At 38.2% G+C, this 24792-nt stretch overlaps 1 protein-coding gene across 1 annotated transcript in view; it reads left to right on the top strand.

Annotated features, from left to right (window-relative positions):
• The first annotated feature begins 5096 nt into the window (after positions 1-5096).
• Positions 5097-24792, top strand: part of fgfrl1b (fibroblast growth factor receptor like 1b) — a 41076-nt gene continuing 21380 nt past the window's right edge. Inside the window, exons 1-2 of the mRNA XM_055178863.2 lie at positions 5097-5332; positions 5558-5647. Of these exons, the coding sequence (XP_055034838.1) occupies positions 5575-5647 (73 nt within the window). The 5' untranslated portion in view covers positions 5097-5332; positions 5558-5574. The remainder of the gene's footprint in view (positions 5333-5557; positions 5648-24792) is intronic.

Genomic DNA, 24792 nt, shown 5'->3' with positions numbered 1-24792 from the left:
GGTTTTAAATTAAGTTTAGCTTAATATGCAAAACCGAGGTTGCTGAGCTGAAAACTGGAAAATAAAAGGTAGCATACCATGTACAATAAATGACAATAATTTGGAAAATAACGAATGCAATATCTCTGGTTTACATGGAATCATGCATAGATTGGCTGCCAAACTTGGAGGCTGGCAAATATTAATGTTAACAGACTGGTTATTGTTTGCTAACTTTATTAATTAATGTTGTGTGTGTATGTATTTATGTGTGTGTGTCATTTGTACTTTTTAAAACCCAAAATGTGAATGTATTTTTTGTGTGGGGCGCCAAAATTGTTGCTGCACACCCCTCTGGTAATGGGTAGTTGCGCCCCTGATGGAATGAATAAATATATAATAAACATTAGCTTAATTATTAAATGTAATACACAAAACTAAAAGTCTGCTTGTGTATATTTCCTTTGGATCATGAGCAGTGTATTAGATGAGATCGTCTGCTTTCTGCCTGGACTTTGGTTTATACATTCACTGACACACACAGACCAGAGATTTAAATCTCCAAGTCTCTCTTATCTGTGCTTCAAATATCTTTAACTTGATTTACCCTGCATTCCCTTTCTTCCTCAGTGGCTCAAGCTGAGGAGCGTGACACTTGGCTGTTTTTCACATTTTTTTAAATAACTGCTTCATGCATTTAAATCAAAGCTAGTGCTGCATATTTCCTAATAAATAACATTAGCTTGCCTATCCAGACTACTTAGATAGATGCTTTTGTCTGTTGATCTTCTTTGATTTACCACTACTGTTACAATCCAAACTTCTCTCAGGTGGCCTCTGGGGGAGTACTGTCAATATTTACCAAGGCTGTGACAATTTGGATTGGTCTACAATCAAACCCAAGGTTTGAAATGCCTCCAAAGAGCTGAAATGATTGCGTTCATCTGATCCACATAACAAGAGTTCGACATTTTCTTTTCATTGTGGCTCTTTGTGGCGTGTAACAGCAGACTTTCAATCGAAGATGTCAGGAAAAAAAGCTATTCTTTTCAGTGAGTAGTCAGCCTTGTACAATTTGTGTTGCCAAGTTGTTGCTACCTCTAAAATAGTTCACACAACATCACAACACCAGACAAAAGAACATACCAAGTCAATACCATGCTGGTATTTTCATTTAGCTCAACTGATTGTTCCAGCAAAGGCAAAGTTATGGGTTTGATTCTCAGGGAATGTGAATATTGTATAGAAATACATACAGTATACATAGCCTGAATGCACTATAAGGCATTTTGAATAAAAGCATCTGCTTAATGAATAAATGTAAATGCCACTTACTGATCTCATTACTAATAGACAAAACTCCAAGCAACTTTTAGGCAATCTAGAAAGCAAGAGAACAGAAAAGTGCCTTATACCAGAGAGGAAAAGAGCCAGACCCTCCTATGGGTATAAAGTACTGTTAAATCAACTCCCACTGTCGGACTAAAGAGTGGGTGGATGTTGAGGACATCTTCATCCCAGATATCTAAGCAGAACTGCCAAGGGGGCCACGGGGGTGGTGAGAGGACTATGTGAGGTTTCTCATCCCGCGCCAGATCGCCCTGGGAATCCGCATCGTGTTTAAGAAAAGAGGGAGATGAAACCACCCCCCATCCCCCAAGAGCTTCTGCACACACAAAACGCATTTATGATTCGTGAAGCAGTTGCAATGACATTCAATTGCAAAGCGAAATGAAACAAATCGGTTAATTATTAACTGTTTAGACATACATTTTAGCCAGCCACAATTGTGATAAATTGAAGCTAAACAAACCTATGTAAATCTTAATTTACCTAAGCCTATATCTCTTAATGCAGTATTAAATGCATTTTTGTGATATAATACTGGAAAATCATATGATTTGTGTAATTGTGTTTTCTTAAACCCTTAAAAGAAAGCTATTAAAGATAAAGGTAATGTGATTTTGGCTCTGGTATATCAAAAATAGTGTGGAGCTCTAAACTTTTATAATTAGGAAGATGCTTAATATAAGCTCTTCGGGGGGCTTAAAAAACTTGGAATTAAAAGCTAACATCACCTTAATGAATATCTAAAAATCTGGAAACATTGTGCATACTTAGAGCACCATCTAGTGGCAGAGCCGTATATAAAAACTTTAAACCAGCTTGTGGAGTTAACAAAGTAACAAAGTGAACTCTTATACATAGAGTACTTATCAATTAGTAATAAGTTCAGATATGCCGTTAAGCTCACATATTTTGTATTTATTTATGCTTGTCCAACTGAAAAAAAGTAACGGCTGTCAAAGATTATACAAGATCAACAGTTACCATCATTGCAGTGGTTAACCACTGTAAAGTAAGCCGAAGGTGCAGGCAAGTTGCCTAACCAATCATATTTGACATTTTATCTTGAGAACGTGACATTTCCAGCAGAAAGTAAAAAAAAACTTTTTCTTGGATTTATTAAATATTATTTGTGTTCATTTTATGAAAATATTTACAACACCATTGCAAAATTGTAATGCTCTTCAGGCCTATCTCGATCAAAGATGTTTATTAGGCCTTTGGGTATGTATTAATGTTAAAGCAGTAGACCAGGGGTCTTCAACTCCTCTTCTTTGAGGACAGATTTTAAAAATGTATCCCTATTTTACCCTTTTATATATTGTTTTACTTTTACCTATTGTGTATATTATTATTATATATTAAGAGTTTGTTTCCAAAACGAGATCACATTTTTTGTCAAACATGTTTATTTTTAAAATGCTTTTGTTTATAACTGTTTAACTTTCATAAATTGTTAAATTTCAAGTATTCACAACATAAAATTGCACTTCATTATTTTTTTTAAATAATTTAAGATAAAAGCTAAACCGCCTTTCAATTACACTACATTTGGACACAACTTGTCGTAGTTAATTTGTCAGTCGTAATAAAATTTCAGTTTAATCGTAAATCCATGTAAACATGCGAGAGAAGATCACTCCAGCGCAAAATAAATCAGATCAATCATAAAGATGATTGGAGGGCCACATTTGGCCCGCGGGCCACCAGTTGACCATGCAGTAGACCTTCTGTGCCAGGTTACTACTAATAATGCTAGGAAACCTGAGGTTTGAGCCATTACATGAGTTTATCAAATGTGTAATAAACATAGAACATAGGCTGTTGAACAACTAATGGGGTATTGGGGGCTGGTGGATTGTATTTTGGCAAAAGGGTGGGCTGTGACGCTAATGGATTATATTTTAGTTCAACACACAAAACAATTTTTTGGAAAATCAGCATTTTGCTTCAGAAAAAATCTGCTTCCAAAAAACAAAGAAGCCATTGGGAGTTTAAATGACATGAAGATTAGTAAATAATGTAACAATTTTCATTGGATAAAATACTAGTAATAATACAGTAATAATCACTGAAATGTTTGTCCTGCGATCCTACATCTGACTTTCTGATGGCCATAAGCAGAAATGTGTTTCTTAACACTTAAAACCTCTTAAATGATTATGGAATGTGATGCTGCTGTACTGTAGCTCAGTTGGTTATATATTCTGTTAGCAGTGCACAGAGACTGATTAACCCACGGGCCAGCAGGGGGCATGGCAAATTTACTGTGTGTAAATATTTTATTTTTTTATTATTCCACTAAAATGGCTGAAATGGGTGTTTTTAATAAATAAATATTCTTCCTGTAATGCATTCCTGTTGAGAGCGAGTAAAAACAACATGTTTTAGAATCACGCGTAAAAGTACTCACCATTCAGACACTGACACTCACCAGTTAGTTCATTGTCTTTAATTGCAACCCATTCTCACCCCATGGCGTCAACACCTGACGCACTTGACCATGCGCCAACATGTGACGCGGAGGGTTACCTTTCGCGTCATTTTTTGACGAACTGGGGACTTCAATACTATTACGTCCGTTGCATTCTCTTTCCTATTTTCTTACCATTTTCGCGTCGGTTTAGGGTTAGATTTACATAATGACATCCCTACCCAAACCTAACTCTAACCCCAACCCTAAACCGACGCGAAAATGGTAAGAAAATAGGAAAGAGAATGCAACGGACGTAATAGTATTGAAGTCCCCAGTTCGTCAAAAAATGACGCGAAAGGTAACCCTCCGCGTCACATATTGACGCATGGTCAAGTGCGTCAAATATTGACGCCATGGGGTGAGAATGGGTTGGCTAATTACCATTAAACCGTCCTTTTAAGGGAACTGGATTTTGATGATGTTGTGGAAGAGTTTTCCCAAAGGAAATCAGGAAAGATACCCATCAGCTAAGGTAAAAACCAACGTTTTATAAGCTATTCCTGTCAGCTCTTGGCACCTTAAAACGCGCTGTTATTGTTGTCAGACGAGATTCTGTGAGACAAAACCCTATGTTATGTTTACATGCTGTTTTCATAACTCTTAAGCAACTGAAATAAGTTGTTGTGAAATTTAAACATGTCCCAGTTCAGAGAAACGCAGACGCCATTCTGCTGTGCGCGCTCTGTTCTGAGTGAGTTCAGCAGAAGGCTGGAGGCTGGTTTTAATTCCCATGTAAAGGGCAGCTGTGGTGTATCTAATCTATTATTACTTATCTAAGGGACATATTTCCAACGTACAGACTGAACACTTTTTAACAAGTTAACTTAAATACAAGTAAATATTGTTTGCATTTTACATGCTATTTACGCAATTGTAAATCCTGCATTATGGCAGCTACATGTGCCGTTGTCAAAAAATCTGTCATTAATAGTCAACTGTCATAAAATAATTGTCAAAATATGTACCTCAGCTGTTACTGGAGCTGTACCTTTTCAAAAAGTACATTGCATCTAAAGAGTTCATTCATATTAGTACCTCAAAGATTCATGTACCAAACAGATACATATCTTTACCTAATGTAAAATATTAGGAGCTTTTAAAAGGATTTTGCCCTACATATTTTGACAACTTCAACAGTAAAGGAAACACACTGATAGAAACGTATAGCTTGAAGCACTTTGGTCTCTGAGTCTCTTAAATGTAAATGTATTGTAATTGCATTTCGTGTCCTACAGGGGGCGCACGCGCGTAACTCGTGTGCGTTTCCAGCTGTTGCTTTGCTTTGACGGAGCGCTGCTGTGATTCACAGCTGTAGATCTTCAGTACGCGGTTAGAGATGCTGACGGGACATGTCAAGAGAAGAAGCCAGCGGAACCTAACTAGCTGCTCCTGGACTTTTGTCTTTACAACCGACATACATATCAATCTAAAGCATTTAAAAGGAAGACCTGGGTGCTCAAGAGTTTAAAAGAAAAACGATTCATCTTTACATGCTGTAACTTTAGGCTGCGGAGGCTTTTTAAAGAACACGTGAGTACATATTTTCCTTTGCTGCCCTGACAGAATGAGCGTTTATTAGGCTATAATGATACAATATAAACACTGCTTGACGTGACGCGCGTTCTTATAATTAACACTCATGATTCGGCTTCGTTCGGTGTGGCGATAGAGATCGTCGCGTCGCGTCACAGACTAGTTCAGGTGTAAAACGCAACTGTACAGTATTCAATAAGTCTTTCGTGTTATTTCTCTTAGTGCCGGAAGGTCATATAATGTTATCAGAAGGAGGAAGCTTGACTTTTCTCACTGGAATTTTGATCTTGGCGCTGTCATGTGAAGCGAGAGGTGAGTCCTGTTATTCATTCATTAAGACTTCATTAGTTGTCATTAGAGACTGATAATATGACTACAGTCTAGTGTTGATTTTTAATTACAGGCTCATAGATAACGTATCATCTGGCAAGCTTTTGTATGTTTAGCTTTTTCCAACTTTGCCTCTTGTTGTAAGAAAATTCTAGTCAAAATAATTTGAAAGGAATTCTGAATAAAAACAGAGACGATGTGTGGGGTTACGTCTGCGCTAGATGTTTCAGGCTTAAAGAGTAGGCAAAAAAAATATTTTTATGAACATTTTTTGTTATGCTGTTTGAAAATCGTTTTACATCCTGATAGCAAAAAATAATGTGATCTAATTAAGTATTAAATATATTTTATGGAAGTCTCCATAAAGTAGCCTATTCAGTTTAAATGCAGTGATAGGATGTCCTACCTGCCCAAATGTGTTTACATAACTCTGCACACCCTACTCATGCTCAAATAACAATCTTACAAAATCCCTTTAATGGGTTCATTTATTTACAAAATTAATTACATTTTTCAAACTACGGCTTTTAAAGTGACCCTTTTCTGCCAAATTTGTTATTTTACTACATTAAGCACACATGTGCTGTGTTTACTGACAAGCAGACTTGCTATGAGCACACATAAAGTCTTTCTTTTAAAGTCACATCTATATCTGCACTGGGGTGCATCGGGCTAAACAAGTGGTCCCTGTTTCTTGTACTACAGCAGGGGTTTAGACGTACATAACTCCCTGTACGTCTAAACTTCCTGCCAAGTATAAAAGAGTTTTACCTAAAATCAAATTAAAACTAATGACACCTACTGTGCTGGAGATTGTGTACTGTTTTTCAAAGAGTCACTTTACTGTGAAAAGGGGTGGACCTTCTCTGTATGCATCATCACCCTGCTGTGAACCCAAATTACGTTTTACTCTCTCACAACATAAACAAATGTGTTTGAAATAAAGAACATTCCCGAGTCTGTTATATAGTACCCTAGCTCATTAGGATATTTTTCATTATTGGCATCTACATTTATCCTTGATTAAAGTCTCTTGATTATACCATGCTGGGATGCCAGCCCTCAAAGTCCTTTTTTGTCAGACAGTATGCACAAGTGTGTACATGTACAATGAAAAACTTTTTTGAATGCTTCTTTACAGACTATTGACTCAGACACAATAGTCAGTGACTGTTATAGACAAAATATGTATATTTATAGAAATTAAGAAAATAATAAAAAAAACTAATTATAGACCATAAAACAATGGGGTGGTTTCCCAGACAGGGCTTAATCCTAGTCCAAGACTAAAATGCATGTTTGAGCCAATGTTGACTAAAAACAGCTTGCCTTGTACTGACATATTATACTGTAAAATATATCAGTGGCATTGTTTTGTCTGAAGATGCACATCAGTAATGTTTATTTTAAGGTATGTTTGTAAAAACGACTCAAATGTCCTTATATAACTAAAGCCTATTCCTGGCTTAATCCAAATCCTGCTTGGAAAACCACCCTAATACTGTAAATGATTAAACAATAAGACAGTAAATTGGCCATTAGACAATAAAGTGACCAGTTATGAAAGAGACATAAAGTGACCGGTATTATTTTTGTCATGGAACATGAATGCGTGTTGTAAAGTCTTATTGCATTGAGGTAGAAATTATTCCTAAATCTTGTAGTGCATGTTCAAATAGTCCTGCACCATTTTCCAAAGGTCAGAAAAGGTGAAAAGTACCAATGTAAGGTGACTGTGGTCATTCATGATATGTTTTGTCTATCTGATGCAGCCTATAGATGTCCTCAACTGCTAGTAGCTGCAGCCGATGATTTTCTGAGCTGCTTTTACAACTCTTACACCTATTTCGCTTTTATGGTAGCTTTACCACAGTTTGTTTAATTTAAATCACTTATCAAAAACAACATTGAGTCTACCATAATAAATCTAAAGGAGTTAATTCTAGTGTTTACTAAAGGTGATTACTTTTACTGAGCCCATAAAAATGCCAGGTTGACCCCGAATTGAAAGCCTGACCTCTGCTTAGGTAAACAGTCTATTGTTATCCATGTTTATTGGTCCATCTGTTGACTCTGTTTCTAACTGATTGTGTACCAAATCTTCGTTCTTGCTCCACAATCTGTTATCCTTGGATTGCTCTTTTCCCCTATCACAGCCATTCTTGGAATGCTGCAGCCCAGTTTTTCCCATTATCTGTGTTTGAAGCCAGGAATGAGGAAATGAGTCTGAGGTATATGACATGTGGGTTAGGTAAATTTTAGAATCTACACATTCTTGTAACACAGGATGAGTTGAGTGTGGTGGACATTGGCACAGTATTACCTGTTCAAGAAAATTAAGTTTTGTTCTGAACACAAACACACACACACACAGTGTTTGGCACAGTCTTTAAACTATCATTGATAAAACTAAAAAGGCTGCTCTCCGCCTCTTCATGTTTGTTTCACTTTGTGAGCATGCGGAATTTGCGCAATCTTATTTTATCAATTGCTCTAAAAATAACACAGAAAGCTTTTACATATACATGTACAAAGCATTGTGCAGCATGTTTACTAACAACATGACATAATATTAGTGCATGTACATATTAACCTGTCATATCTCCCGCTAGCGTTTAAACAAAACCAGAGGCACTCGTCCTTAGAGCATCACCTCAAAGTAATCAGGACAGAACCATAAAAAAGTGGATAAGAGACGTATAGTGTTCATCAACTGAAATGTATCTTAATACCAGGTATAAATGTGCTCTACGACAATACAGTTACTGTGTGTGTAATGGTATTTTGGCACACTGAGTCAAGAGCATTGTTGTGTGACACTTGTGTGACAGATTTTATCAGAGCAGGTCTTTCATGAATAAATGTGTACTTCAATACAGGTTTTTACGATTGGCTAATTTGTATCACGAAGTGAATTGTATTAAAACATATGATTATTATAAAAAACAATAACGAAACCTACCTCTACACTGCAAAAAACGATGTGTTAATTTTTTACACATTTTGTGTGTCATGCCATTTAAGGCGTTATTTCATGTTAAAATAAATGAAAGGGCCAACACAAGTTGTCCCTATACTAACACACCTTCTGTGTTATTTATTGGAGGGGTGCACCGAAATTTCGATCGCAAAGGGCATTATCGGTTTCGGGCCGAAATAAAAAATCCAGCCGAAAAAGTCAACCGAAAATGAATGTCAACCGTGCCCCTTACATCCGTTGCTAGCGCTTGGGTTTCACTCACGGTGATCAGTCGCCTCCCACCCCTCCCCTTCGTGCTCAAGCAGGTTTCACTCACGGTCGAGCTATTTGCACGGGTCTGCAAAGATTAAGCATGTCTTGATGTGTAAACTTTAGAGAGAGTCGCGCAAATGTGTCTCATACTGTAATCCATTAACATAGCTACATTTGGCGAATAAAGCAACGAAACACAACGTAACGTTTTTATGTGGAGCGACTGTTGCGATGTTTGGGATTCACCCTCTGTCTCTGTGTGTGCGCGCATTTAAGTGCCCTCAATAGTGCACATACGTGAGAAACGCGTTTAAAAAAAAAGCAAGCAAACATAAAATCTCTCTGTTATTGACAGGGCACATATAAACAAATTATCTCCACAGTATTCTTTTTCTAATAAAAACATTTGTTTATGTCTTAAGTGTATGTACAGATTACAGTCAGATTAAGTCTGTGTCATTAATGTTAATCAAACAACCCATGACAAAGAGACAAATAGCTCTAAAAATAATAATATATTTAATTTATTGTGTTATGATTCATTTAATTTGATTTCTGTACCTAATGCTAATTTCAGACCTTATTAATGTAAAACTTTGTTCTTTTTTGTAAATGTTTGCAATTTCTTTATTGTTTATTAGATTTTTCATTTCATTTAAAATAATCTGATCTTTGCCTCAAAAACTGTAATGTGATCCGAACTGTGAGGTTTTTTTTATCCGTCACACACCCCTAGTAAAGTTAGTACACAGTAATAGCCATCAATGCAGTTGTACTAATAATTGGCATAATAATTTCTTTCGGTGTTTCGGTTTCGGTTTTTCGGACTTGGTTTCCTTTTTTCGGTTTTCGGTTTCGGCCAAGAATTTTCATTTCGGTGCATCCCTAATTTATTGTGCCGCCCACCACAGTCTTGCGATGTTAAATCAGAAATGTCTTGTCTGCAATGTTCATTTATCACAAAATAGAGTAACACGAGTAACCAACTCATTTAAATTTCTGTAATTGTAACTGCGTTACTTGATTTAAAAAATACTTTGTTAATTACCGCTAAAAGGAGTGGAATAACAGTAATGGAATTACTTTGTAACACGTTACTCCCATCACTGTTTTTAACACAACTTGTGTTGTCCCTTTCATTTATTTTAACATGAAATAACGCCTTAAATGGCATGACACACACAATGTGTTAAAATTTAACAAAAATGTCGTACAAGTTCATATGAATCAGCCACTTCGTAAAATGCGTACCAGTTGCCATGAGATTGCATTGGTTTTAATGTATGTGGCCAACCTTAGACAGATATGATATTGCTCCAGGAACCCTTACACACACAAACCCCAGCCAGCTCAGACAAAGTGTGAACACAGTGGTTTGAGAAATGTTCTTATTTCACCTTTCTCTCGTGTGATCAGATATTTCCTGTTTCTCACCAACGTAACTGCTGATGGAAAGACGCTGACTGCTTTCTCCCAGGAAAACATTCAGTTCCTTTGGCGCTTTGCCGGTCCGTTATGAGGCGCAGCTTGACATTTGGCCGTTTTTCTCGCCGCCAGTTCTGATCTGGCGCGTGATAGCTGCTGCGGACCCTTTACATGAACTTGAAGCGAAGCAAACCTTAGCCTCACTTATAAATAAAGCGCGGAGATTTATGCACTACTCCGGTAGTAGGGCTTAATAAAAGAAAGAAATGTGTATAACAGTTGTGGTAGTTAGCGACTGTTTAAAAAGGCACGTGTATCAAAGCCTTGGGTCGTGCTCTGTTTAGAGGTCAGATATGGTGAAGGGCTTCCTCTATATTTTAAGCCTGTCTTTTCCCCTTCATCTAGATATTTAAATCAGTTCCAGACTCTGGGGTTGTGAGCAGGAGATGTTGGCCCTCACGCTCCATTTACTGCAATGATCTACCTTTAAAGTAGAAATGGCTTTGATAAGAACAGGGGGAAACAGGCTTTAGTTATGCTGAGCTGAATTCAGCTGGTTTCTCAGCAGGTGTCAGGATCTCTGGGTTTATTAGATAGATAATGCAGCACTACACGCAGGCCATGCTTATCAAACAAATGATAATGGGGCAGCTCTGTTGGGGCCATGCTGTGTCTGTGATCTGCCTCTGCGGGACAACAGTAATGTAGGCGTCAGTCCCCGGGCTGCTTTGGCCTAGCAATAGAGAAGCCACAGGCACTGTAATAGCATAGACTCGTATATTAAGCTATGAATTACTAGTCTACGTCCATTCCTGTAGAATACAGCAAAAGTTTAAGCTAATTCGATAGTGTGATGATGGAGTAGCTCTTTTTAACACAGTTTAACATATTTACCATATTTTCAGGACTATAAGTCGCTACGGAGTATAAGTTGCATCAATCAAAAATGCATCATGAAGATGAAAAAACATATATAAGTCGTAATGGACTACACATCGCATTTATTAAAAAAAATATTTCACAAAATCTAAGCCGAAGAACAGACATTTAATCAATAGCACACAGAACAGCAGGCTGAATAGATGTCCGTACGTTAACATAATACAAACTGTTATTTACACGATACACAATAGCATACAGAACATACCTGGAAGGCTGAAAAGGCTAAATAAACAAAATAAGCCAACGAGCATCAGCAGGCTCGTCAATCCACATCACTGAATCCATTGAATTACATAAATACAGGAGCATATAGCGGACTCTCTAAACCATGAAAAAAGTGTGACTTATAGTCTGAAAAATACAGTAAATCTATTTGACAACAGGCCATACCTTTTCTCTCACAATTAGTGTATAAAATGTGAAACAAGTCAGCAGAATATACACTTACCTAAAGGATTATTAGGAACACCTGTTCAATTTTCCATTAATGCAATTATCTAATCAACCAATCACATGGCAGTTGCTTCAATGCATTGAGGGCGTGGTCCTGGTCAAGATAATCTCCTAAACTTCTGAATGTCAGAATGGGAAAGAAAGGTGATTTAAGCAATTTTGAGCGTGGCATGGTTGTTGGTGCCAGACGGACCGGTCTGAGTATTTCACAATCTGCTCAGTTACTGGGATTTTCATGCAAAACCATTTCTATGGTTTACAAAGAATGGTGTAAAAAGGGAAAAACATCCAGTATGCGGCAGTCCTGTGGGCAAAAATGCCTTGTTGATGCTAGAGGTCAGAGGAGAATGGGCCGACTGATTCAAGCTGATAGAAGAGCAACTTTGACTGAAATAACCACTCGTTACAACCGAGGTATGCAGCAAAGCATTTGTGAAGCCACAACACACACAACCTGGAGGCGGATGGGCTAGAACAGCAGAAGACCCCACCGGGTACCACTCATCTCCACTACAAATAGGAAAAAGAGGCTACAATTTGCACGAGCTCACCAAAATTGGACAGTTGAAGACTAGAAAAATGTTGCCTGGTCTGATGAGTCTCCATTTCTGTTGAGACATTCAGATGGTAGGGTAAACAGAATGAGAACATGGATCCACAATGCCTTGTTACCACTGTGCAGGCTGGTGGTGGTGGTGTAATGGTGTGAGGAATGTTTTCTTGGCACACTTTAGGCCCCTTAGTACCAATTGAGCATCATTTAAATGACACGGCCTATCTGAGCATTGCTTCTGACCATGTCCATCCCTTTATGACCACCATGTACCCATCCTCTGATGGCTACTTCCAGCAGGATAATGGACCATGTCACAAAGCTCGAATCATTTCAAATTGGTTTCTTGAACATGACAATGAGTTCACTGTACTAAAATGGTCCCCATAATCACCAGATCTCAAACCAATAGAGCATCTTTGGGATGTGGTGGAACGGAAGCTTCATGCCCTGGATGTGCATCCCACAAATCTCCATCAACTGCAAGATGCTATCCTATCAATATGGGCCAACATTTCTGAAGACTGCTTTCAGCAACTTGTTGAATCAATGCCACATAGAATTAAAGCAGTTCTGAAGGCAAAAGGGGGTCAAACACAGTATTAGTATGGTGTTCCTAATAATCCTTTAGGTGAGTGTATTCTGTATTGGCCTAGTGACTAATGCTCCCAAGGACTAAGGCTACATATCTTTGTTTCAGTCTATTTAACCTGCATTTCAGCTTGATTTTTATTCAATTTGAGATGTTTAGAAAAGTGCAGTGAACTTACAATAACTACAGTACAATTATTCCTTCAGGCCGTAATGCAAACTTTAGTTAAATCAAAGCAGTTTAGTTCAATTTTATTTTCAAGTGTAACAAGAATCGCATTTCATGCATTTGTCATAAGTGTGTCTTTATTTGTTGTTGTTTTTACCAATCAGTCCCTTCTGTTAATTCATAGATTTATTAAAAGTCTTTTAATATCATGCAATGTAGTTTACAGCGATATGACAAAAAAAGGGTAGACAGATGTGCACATAATGTTTTTTGTGTCATTGTATGTGCCTATTATAGATTCAAGAAGCTTTAACACTGAGCACTGATTTCTGCATGAAATGTATACTGTGTTTCAGAAATTATGTACCTGGCACAAAGTTGAAATTGCCTAAGGATACAAACAGATGTAACCAGAGCAGCTCTTATCTGCCTGTCTGTCTACATGCACTGGAGACAGAGTTATTGTTTGCCTGTCTGTCTGCAAGGGCTAAACAGTACAAGTTAAATAACACAAATATACCTTTTGTTATGCATTGTCAAACCCATAAGAAAAAATCATTGCACATGCTGTTGAAAGGAGCTTTAACATTTGTGATTTTGAGTTCATGTTACGTGCGTGTGCCTGCACGTGTGTGTGTGTTGCATGCATTTGCACATGTGTTTGTAATCTGGTTTTGGATATATTTATGATGTTGATAAAGGTGATTTTACTTAACACATTATCCGTTCATAACATTATTGTCCTGCTGGGATTTTTTGTCTTGCCACTGGAAGTAAGTATTGGTAGGTGTACCTATGTGGCAATTGAGTTGATTCCCTAAAGCTTTTTGGCAAATGCAACTTTTTGTGTGTGCGCACGCTTGTGCTCCTTGGCATTGTAAATGCTGGGCAAGTTAAGCAGCGTGTTTTAATGGGAAATAGTGCAGTTGTTAAATTTGAACATGATGTTTATAATATCAGGTCCTGCAGTAAGAGTTCAGGCATACGCACACACAGGCACGCACACGCACGTTAGAACATTAAGTCAGAACAGCACGAACCCAGTTCAACTAATGTCTTGTTTTACCCCATATTTTTTTATCTTAGATGGAAACCAGAACCATATTCCGATTATTCTTCTTTTGAAGGTCTAAACGCTTGCCTTTGTAGTTTGTGATCTATGTTAAATGCGAGCTGCCATCGCAAACCCTGTTGGTTTTGTGGGTGAAAAGTCAGTTTACGTAAACAAAGCAGTTAATGAGCTGCGTTTGTCGGCGCTGTATCATGTCGACGCTGCTCTTTTCAGTGTTGGTATTTATGAAGGAGGTATTAAAACACTAAGGAATAGCGCCTAGCCTTTGAACCTTTTTTTTTATAATCGGGGCTTTAGTGCTTGAATGGTTCTGAGAGTTCAATGATGTTTCCTTCCCTGCGAGGCTGTTTGTGCTACCTGTGACCTACCAAGCTGTGGTGTTTGCGCAGGTGGGAGAGGGCAATGACAGATTGTGAACTGCCATCCCACTTTTGTTTTCCCCCATTCCAGTGTACCGAGCTTGTCGGAGCAGTGCCCTCGTACAAGACCGGGCCGTGGGTTCGTCATGTGCAATTTGTTCTGTATGGGAGGTTCTCTGTGTCAGTGGATGAGGCTTCGTGGGAGTTTCTTTATCCCCCGTTTAAAAGAGGGATTATGTAGTGTTTACATGCGAAGATTACATGTGTCTAACATGACAAGCGTCAGCCTTTCTATCAGCCCATTTGCGAGAGATGCTTGTCATTGTCACATGGTCCTGAAAGTGAATCAAACATCTAGTTTTGTGCATATAATTGACACGTTTTAGGACAGGAGGAATCTAGGTCTTTCCCAGCATTTTGTTATGTTCACTCACTTTTATTGTCGACTCGAGTCCACTTTTTCCTGGGTCATTGCAGTAGGGCAGGAGAGGCACTAAAGCTGTTAACATAAACAGTTACCCTACTGTGTCCTGTGGCATACCAGAAATATAGTCCCCAACACTATGAGGTTTCTGTAGGTGAACTCGTGGGACCTGGTGTAAGCAATTCAAAAGGTCACAGGTTCGAGTCCCTGGAAACACACAAACTGATTAAATTGCCTCTTTTGAATGCCATATAAGATGAAAGCATCTGTCAAATGCATACATGCAAATGTAGACATTGGCATCTGAGAACAAGGTGAACGAGAAGAAAAGGCAAGTAATTCAAAAGGGATTTTTCCTGCTCTTAGTGTAATGCCGGGTCAATTGTGATTAATAACATCAGCTTCACAAATGCGTTGTGTGCAGTCTTGTCTTTCACGAACAGCTGCGTCTGCTCTAGCACGCAATTCCGTCAATGTCGTTGCAAAAACAGTAGCTCGCGCTGCAAGGCATACTTCAGTGTGTAAACAAAAGAAGAAGGGAGAAAGCAGAATGGAGAAAAAAGGCGAGAAGCTAAGAGAGAGCCAAACCAGGATTAGAAACCTTGCGTGTGATGGCTGTCGGCTGGGATTTTGACACAAAGGCCGAGCTTTAATAAGCAGGTGCTCATTAAGGTGCTGGAGCCCAGGTTACTCAATTTTACCCCCGAAACCCCACAGAGCTGTGGGTCTGTTTACAAGGCTGGGTTTGGCATTCTGCAAACCCTTTCCCTGTGGTCTAAATTACTGGTGGTCCATATGAGGAGGAAACAAATAGCGAATGCTGTTGTCCCACATTGAAGAAATAGGAGATGCGGTCCTACATTGAGTTTCTGAGGTTGACGGATGATAGCTTCAGACTGGGGGATCTCAAATGCTGAACAACAAAGTATTCAATTGTAGTATCCAACCAATTATGGTTTCTTATAATTACAAGAAAATTAAAAAAACTTGCAGTTATGGAGGCGCCAAAAGCCTTATGTGCTTGCTCACCGACATAGGTCACCCAAACCACTACTGCGCCATAAACTAGAGTCCCGGCTCCTGGCCCATTTCTGTCTCATGTTCCCCCCTCTCTCAATGTCATATCATTTCCTTGTCTCTACACTGTACTATCAAAAAATAAAGTAGAAAAGGACAAAAGTATAACTTTAAAAACTCTCAGTTATAGATCAATTGTAATTTATATAGACCTACAAACTTGTTGGGATTCATTTTATTTCTAAATTATTAGAAGGCAGAGTTAAAGGGGACATATGGTGAAAATCTTACATTTTCCATGTTTAAGTGCTATATTTGGGTCGCCAGTGCTTCTATCAACCAAGAAAATGTGAGAAAGATCAACACAGTAACTTAGTTTTGGTAATCCATTCTCTGCAAGCATGTGAAAAAATAAGTCATTGAAATTTGGCTCCCCCTGTGATGTCAGAAGGGGATAATACGGTTCCTTAATCTGCACTACTCAACCACGACATGTAATTTAGTGCAGAGATCAACTCATTTGCATTTAAAAGGACAACCAAAACGGCACATTTTTGCTCACACCTACAAAGTGTCAATTTTAACATGCTATAATAAATTACTTCACATATGTACTCTGGGGATGTACCAAAGATTTATTTTACAGCTTTAAAAAGTATTGTGAAATTACTTTACTTAAGGCATATTGTAAGTAGTTTGACAATCATTATCATTATTGGATCAATGGGAATGTCTTTCCCATGGCATTACAGACCTTCATGGGTATAAACAACATGCGAGATGCCCTTTTTTATTTAAAGGGAAAACCATTAAACCATGTGCATACTGCAAAGGTCAAATTTACATGATCAAAGACTTATTTTAATAGATTTCATATTTTAATCATCTGTTCCATCTTTGTATTTCAATGATCCTTACACATATGGCCTTGTAAACACTGTTCCATCCATATGCATTAAGAATACATCATCTGACAGATTTAGCAATATGCTGTCATGCACAACTTCTGGGAACATGGTAGCCTAGTGACAGATCTTGACTCTCTATACACTCTAAGAAATGCTGCAGGGTTATTTTAATCCCAACGTTGGGTCAAAAATAGGTTAGGTTGTAACTTAACTTATGCTTGTTTGTTTCAACCCAAAATGCTGGGTTGTTTAAACTCACTGTTAAGTCAAATATAAACATTTTCTTGGTTAATTTAACCCAACGGCTGGGTTTGTCCCTTTTTGACCCAACGCTGGGTTGAAAATAACCCAACATTTTTAGAGTGTACTCACAGCCATGGAGGCTACTTGTGTCTCATCTTCAGATCTCAAAATATCCCTGTCATGAGCGAAGTTTTGGCGGGTTGATGGGGCCATAGAGTCACGCACCAAATGTCATGGGATCTCCTGAGATCATTGGCATCCCATCCTCTCCAGCCAGTGTGCTTCATTAGGTAAGATGAATGTCATCAGGATTGTAAGGGTGACACATGACAGCCTTCTGTCATTGTAATTAATGGGTCAGTGAATGACAGCTGCTTTACGTCCTCTTCAATATTTGACAGAAGGTACAAGACCCCAGAGAAATGACAGTGTGGCACACAAAGTTCAAGTTGCAAATACAAAAAAAAGGATTATATTTTTGTTCAGAGGATGCTTTATAATAGCTCACGAGACTTAATGGAGATCTCAGTTGTGTTTCATTAATGCATTAATAACACAAGTTTTTTCTGATCTAAATCTGATGTTAATCTGGAGTACCTATAAAGTAGTATTACATCCTTCATATCTCCGACTCCGAAAAGTCTTTAGTTTAATCAGATTTATAAAAGACAGATCAGCTTTAATGATTCTTTCTGATAACGTACGAACAAATTTGGAAGGAGGATTTACGAAGTGCGGTAGGAGCGAGTCACGAGTCAACACTTTATACAACACTGGATAACTTATGATTCACTACATGTTTGTGTCGTTTATATAATATGCACTTACCTGCCTATTTCCAACATAACACAGAATTCTTACCACTTCATGCAACTCATGACCCGGTTGAGACTTTTCAATCAAATCCAGCGTTAAACAAACACACGCAAAACTCAGCTGCTACCCTAGATAAACAAACTATATCCATTGTTTCTATATTGCTGGCTTTCTTCTCCTTACATCCAAAAACACACTTCTTCTTTCATGCCATTGCCACGCATTGAGTCTTGATATAAAACAAAGCTGTCGCATGATGTGTGGATGTGGTTTTCTGGGAAAAGTGCCCATAAAAAGAAGTGATACGTATAGCTTACCCCTAAAACGTCTGATGGTCTCGTAATCTTTTTTGACAATTTGCATTTGTTTAGCACAAGAAAACCAACTCTTAAACGGTGTAAATAAGTCAGAATGCATGAAATACAGTTGAACCCCCCCCCCCTAACTTTATCCCATTTGTTGCTGTTTGAATTCATTCAGAAAAATAAGAAATGTTGACAGTAAAACTCTAGTTCAGGGGTTTTCAAACATTTATTTACATAAAGTACCTCCTGAGATTTTAAGTAAATATTTCTATAATTTAATAGCACATTTGCATGTTTAACTTAAAAAAACTTATTTAATTTACTGTTTTAACTATTTTATATTGTTGTTATTAATACCTGTTATCAAACCTTCATCTGGTAATTTTCTTTCTGTTAATTTTGCATAAATTCTCAGTTCTCTGATATATTGTAGTGTTGTGTAATAGTCACATGACATGCATATTGAACAAATAAAATATATATTTTATGTAAAATTGTTTATCAAAGCAATAGGCTCAAAGAAGCAGTGGGTTACCAGTGCATTTTATAACAGCTAAGGGGCGTTGTTAGGCATGAAAGAACAGACCATCCCTTTCAAACAACAACAAAAAACTTTCATCCTACCTTCATTTGTTCTCTTATCAGTTATCACCTTTCAAATTTTCAGCTAAAAGCGGAGATTATTCCATTTTTGTGAAGAACTTTTGTAAGAGATCAGATCCATCAAAACTTTCACGTCACGCTAAATCCACCACAACGCTGTTGTGTCGAGTGAATGCGTCAGTGTTTAAGTTGTGTAAGATTGCCATCTAGTGGATAATAGCGGAAATATCAATAAGACAAAGCAACTCAGAGAACGTTTTCTCTTTATTGAAGAAATGAGTCAACAATATTTATTGACATTTATCTGGATATCGCCATAAAAATGTAGAAAATTTAAAAAAATGGTTAAAGACTGTGGTGTTTATTTTCATAAATCAGTACGCAGCAACAGTGGCGCAGTGATACTTGTGATGCGGTCTGAACCGTGGGTTTACTGGGGTATTTTATCACGGCTTAGAACGCGTTTCGACCAATCAGAATGAAGAACCAGAACGAGCCGTTTTATAATTAACACATTTTTTTATTTGTTTATAATTGATTTTTTTTCTCAACTCAACCCCCTGCACTGCGAACCACCAGTGGTTTGCGAACCCCAGTTTGGGAGACCCTGCACTGGTTCTTTACATTTAAAGCTGCAATCCCTGCTTTTTTTTGGTAATTTTATTTTACATAAGTATATTTATGGAAGTACAGAATCAAAACTGTTTCCTTACCACAAACATTCACAACCTTTTATAATTTTTTAGAGATTGTAAAGTTATTTATTTCATTATTGTGTTTTTGAGGTATTCAGTAAGAAATGTTTTGAAATAATTACATTTTGATTAGAGACTTTTGAACTTTGTATGGTTGTTGTCTTGTTTTGGAGTTTGTTGTCTGTGTGGTATTTATGTTCTGCAGAGCAGGAACCTGCTGAAAACCAGTTTTATAGTCAGGCCCGATTGTTTTTATCCTTTCCTGTTCAACAATATAAAATAGATAAAATAAAATTCTAACAATTTTATCACAAGTTGGCTGAGATCTCCTCCAAACCACAGTGGATTACAGAAGATCTCAGCCAATTTGAGATCTAAGTACCTAAAGTATAGGATTATAAGATGCACCTGTAGGAACCTAAGATGCACCTAACCTAAGATATAGGATTTGTTTCTTGAAAGAAATCTCAAACAAATCTCATTTTCCTCTGCGTTTTATTCTTATGCTGTGTGATCTAACACTGACATGGCTCATTCCACGTCCTCCAAAGAACCTTAAGCAATTCTATCTGCCAAAAACACGCCGTCAAAGCTTTCTCTAGCATGTAAGCACGCGAAGAATCGCACACATGTCGTCAGACTGCAATGGGGCCTTATTGAGTTAGCGTGGCTCCAGAGAGCAATTGGTCGAGGCTCAAGATCTGATTACACACAGTAGAGAGACAGCTGTAAGCTATGGCTCTGAGCGAACCAGAGCTTTACCTTAAGACCATCTAAGACTTTCACATCGCACTAAAGAGGAGTGAAGGTGTAATTGGACCTGTTTACCTAGTCTTCCTCTTAGTCAGAGTAGGTGGCTCTGCGCAAACAGCATCAGGCATCAATCTCTGACTTTATCTCTCACTGATAAAAGAGTCACATTCCATACCCAAGACCAGGCACTGCAGTGTTTGGTCTGTTTGACTTTATCACTGATCACATGCAGAGTCCTACAGTATATCATGCTTCTGTACACAACTCTCCTCCCCTTCTTTAGCAGATTCACCAAGAAAAAAGATAAGGCAATAAAGCAGATCACATGACAGTAGAAGATCAAACTCTAGATGACCTGGAAGAAGCTGCCCTTTGATTGGCTGCTAGTGCTATATCTCCTTGAACTTTTATAGAGGAGATGACATCGTATCAAAACATCAAGATACATAATGCATTCTTTTTAAATGATGTTCGCAATGTCCTGAAGGTGCGACTTAGTCTGGTACAACCAGACTCTCATACATTTATTTCATTTGTACAGAGAGTCTGGCCACGCTCCATTGCAAAGTGTTACTTCCATTAAGGAGGGTTCTCTGTTGAAGTTTAAACTATTGGATCTGCCCAGAGTCACTCAGGATGAAAATTAAGCGGAAGCACGTAGGTGGGCGGAGCCAGGCTAGGTGCGACTTACACTAAGGTCAAAAAACTCTAAACCTCAGGATGACAATATTTGTGTATTTATGTTTATAATAAGTTTTCAATTCCAATTTTTATTAGTATTTTATTGTTATTCAATCCTTCCAGAAAAATGCAGAGGTTTTTTTTTGTGATCGTTGTGGGCAAAAATCCTTGATCTTATTTTCACCATTAAAAAAATGCGGTGGAATATGCAGGATATTTATGCAATTTTATGCAATGAGACTTGCAAAGACTGCAGGAATTTGCAAAAACTGTTTGCAGCTTTTGCGGGTTTCAATGATGTGTACGCCACGTAATTACGTCACTTCATAACGTTCCCATGGCAACAGGGGACATGGCTGCACTTGTGTAAAGTAATGCAACATTTTTCAACTTTCTGCTAAGATATATGTGACTTTTTGCTAGGAAAATACAGGGATTATGAATCTATGCAAGCTCGGCATATTTTGCGCGCGGAAATCTGCAATTTATGTGGCAAATCTGCAATTTATGTGCGGCCTATTTGAAAAAATTTGGTCCCGCATAAATGGCTGATTATGCATTAAATCATGCGGTCACATAATCACGTTTTTCTGGAGGGACTGGTTATTGTCATCATTTATAGTTTTTGGAACATTTGCTTTAAAGTCCATGTAAAGTCATCTCAGAGAAGTGTTTCTAAACACATTATAAATGTTAGAAATGTATTGCTAAAACACATTACAAAGACTTGTAATGAGATTTGTGAACTATGTAGTACTGAATTGTGGAGTTACACCATCAAACAGTTTTTCCACATTTCTATGTTCAGAATATTTGGTTGGGGCTAAAACGGTGGCTCGATGGCACACTGGAGCCACCGGACATGACTTAGCCCCTAACACAATCAGGTTGCAGCGGAGATGTCAGCTTTCCCGCTAGTGGGGAGGTTTCTGTGCCAAAAGCGGACACGCCCCCAGCATGTCCGGGAGCAGAGAATCCTGCCTGTTTTTCCAAGATTTTAATAACCCATTTTATTTAATTGGCGGTTTTCTAAATCATTCAAATTTGGCTGGGTGTTTAATATCACTTTTTTTTGTGGTGTGACAAACTGAGAACACATTTAATATTGAACTTTACATGGACTTTAATGACAGCACGCACTTCAGCCGACATGGAGTCTGTAATGGGAAATATTTTTATCCAAAACAATTTTCTTTGTGTGTTCCCTGGAACTCAAAGCCATGATATTGGCACTGATAGCGTCAAACAGGAACTAAGTTTGCCATTTAACATTTCATTCAATTTCTACTAAACATTTCTTTATTATGCGGTGATTGCGGTCATAGGATCTGTCGAACAGATTCATAACAGCATGCGGGTGATTTAAAGCTAAAATAATCCAGGGCGCTCCGACCGAAACATGTGCAGCATGTCCCCTTGCTCTCACAATGGTTTGGACTGTTTGGATGTTGTGTACTTGTGTCCTCTGACAGCAGCAGTTAATTAACTGGCTGCCATGCCTGAATCATTCAACTGAAATAGTCTTCAGTGTAACTCCTGCAACTTCTCTTACACACCAACCCCTGCCCTTTTTTTCTTTGCCTTTGATAGCCATGCCGCTTGCTCTATTACAATCATTTATCCATGCAGTATGCTGGCATGGTTCATTTGAAACTGTGTATGTGACACCCGTGATGTTCTTCTAAAGCCGTGAAAGCTACCCAAGCTTCAAAGTATTTTGACTGCGGTCTATAAGGGATGTACATAAATCATTTGAGAAATCAAAAACCCATCAAGATGCCTGAAACAGACCAGCTTCATAGCATGAAACACCAGTAATCTATAAACTGATTCTTAAGCACATAAGCATTTAACAGTTTATATGTCCAGTTCATTCTATAGTAAATATCAAAGTAGGATTGATTTATGTCTCTGTATTCATTTATTGCAAAGTCAGGGTGGCAATAACTGTGCATGAACCTTAATGGAGCATCAATTGATCTGGTTATAAACATTGTCTTGGTCTCAGATGTGTTGTGGAAGGGTGTTTCCTGGGAGGTCTGTCACCATGCAATGCCTGCACATGGAGACAAGATGATGTTTCTCTTATTCTCCTTTTCTTTTTCTGTCTCTCAGCTGTGGAGATTCTAAAGATACACAGATCCTCATGCATCAAACCAACATAGTAACCAACAAATGAAATATGTTACAACATTTGACTGGATAGCAGGGGCACCAGAAGATGTTTTAGGTTGGGGTGCTGTGTGCATGGCCGTATCCAGCTGTAAATCTTTAATATCCTCTCTGCATTAATAATAATTAGATTAAACTCTTTGGTTGGTCGGTTGGTGAAACTATAGTGTTTGGCATGAAGGTATGCTATTTGCACTTAATTTAAATAGACACTTTGAATGAATAAATATGCAGGGTTCCTACGGGTCTTTGAAATCCTTGAAAGTTTGTGAATCTGGCGAAAAAATTCAAGGCCCTGGGAAGTTTTTGAAAATATACATACACAGATACAGGTCATTGAAAGTGCTTGAATCTATTTTATGCAATAAGTTTTCTGGGGAAAAAATCCATATTATTCCCTGTGTAGTGTAGGATAATATCACAAAAATTCTAGACTGTCTAAACTGTTCGCTTTAAATGCTTATATCTTCTGTATGCGAATGTTGATTCATACCAAAATGCTTTTTTCCATAGTTGTGTTTGACACATAAAAACATCTCGGTTATGTATGTAACTGTTGTTCCCTGAGAAGGGAACAAGGCACTGCGTCTCCCTTGCCATACTTCCTGCGTCCCTGTAACGCCGTCTTTGGCAATATTTCAGATAGCTATATACTTCGGCTCCTGCGTCACCCTGTCTTTGTCGTTAAGCCTCACCATTGGTTGCATTTGATATACACATTCAGACCCACTTACCCTTGGAGGCGTCCCCAAAGTGTCACCGCAGTGACGCAGCGCGAGTTCCCTCAAAAGGGAACTGTACCTGTAGGGAAATGTATCTTGAAAGGTAACACAATGTAACCTTGTTCTCACTTGAAATGTGTCCCCATATTTAGGCATTGAATTTGAGGGTATCGGACCTGGAAAGTCCTTAAAAGGTCCTTGAATTTGAAGTTAACTAAGGTGTGGGAACCCTGAATATGAATAGACCAAAATTTTTGTTGCATTTACAATCCTGTGCACCCTCAGCACCGCTACTTCCCGCATACCTGCTGGATAGATGTTGCTTCAAGCACACTGCAGAAAATGGTCAAAAAAGGTCACTGGGGCAGTAAAACGGTCATAATAGCTACAATTTAGGTACAGTTATATGTATACTACGTATATATGAGGTACTAATATGAACTGTAGGTTCAAACGTGTACATAATTTGAAGGTTTACTGCCCCGGTTACAGCTAGGTACCATTTTTTTACTATTTGTTCTGACAGTGCACACATGAAACATAGAGGTCAACAATACTACTATTATTACACATTTTTTTTAACCCAAAATACCTTATTCTCAGTCTTTAAGGTAGACCATGCTCCACAAACACCCATCAGCCTAGACATTTGGGAGTTTCTCAGCAACCAGTGTGTAAGGCACAAGCTCCGCTCAGATAGGACAAAACCCTTTCCTGCCATCAGTTTCCTCCAAACATGTTTTTGGTTTGCGGGTCGTGTGTGTGGCCCCATTTTTCTCTCATCTTTTCCTCTGTTGTGGGCAATATTTGTCTGTCAGCAGCACCCATGGAGTGTGACGCTCCCCCATCTCACTGTCGGTTTTGACGTGACTCTGTGACAGATAGGTACCCTGAGTGATGGAAGGAGATTGTGAGTTATGCCTTTCCGCAAACACATTTTTAATGCACTCATTGCACAAAAAATGACTTTCTTACTTAGTATTTTTGTCTTG

Source organism: Misgurnus anguillicaudatus, chromosome 16, assembly GCF_027580225.2.
Source record: "Misgurnus anguillicaudatus chromosome 16, ASM2758022v2, whole genome shotgun sequence".
Taxonomy (NCBI): Eukaryota; Metazoa; Chordata; class Actinopteri; order Cypriniformes; family Cobitidae; genus Misgurnus; species Misgurnus anguillicaudatus.
Note: the sequence above shows the minus strand (reverse complement) of the source record. Positions and strands in the feature narration are given on the sequence as shown.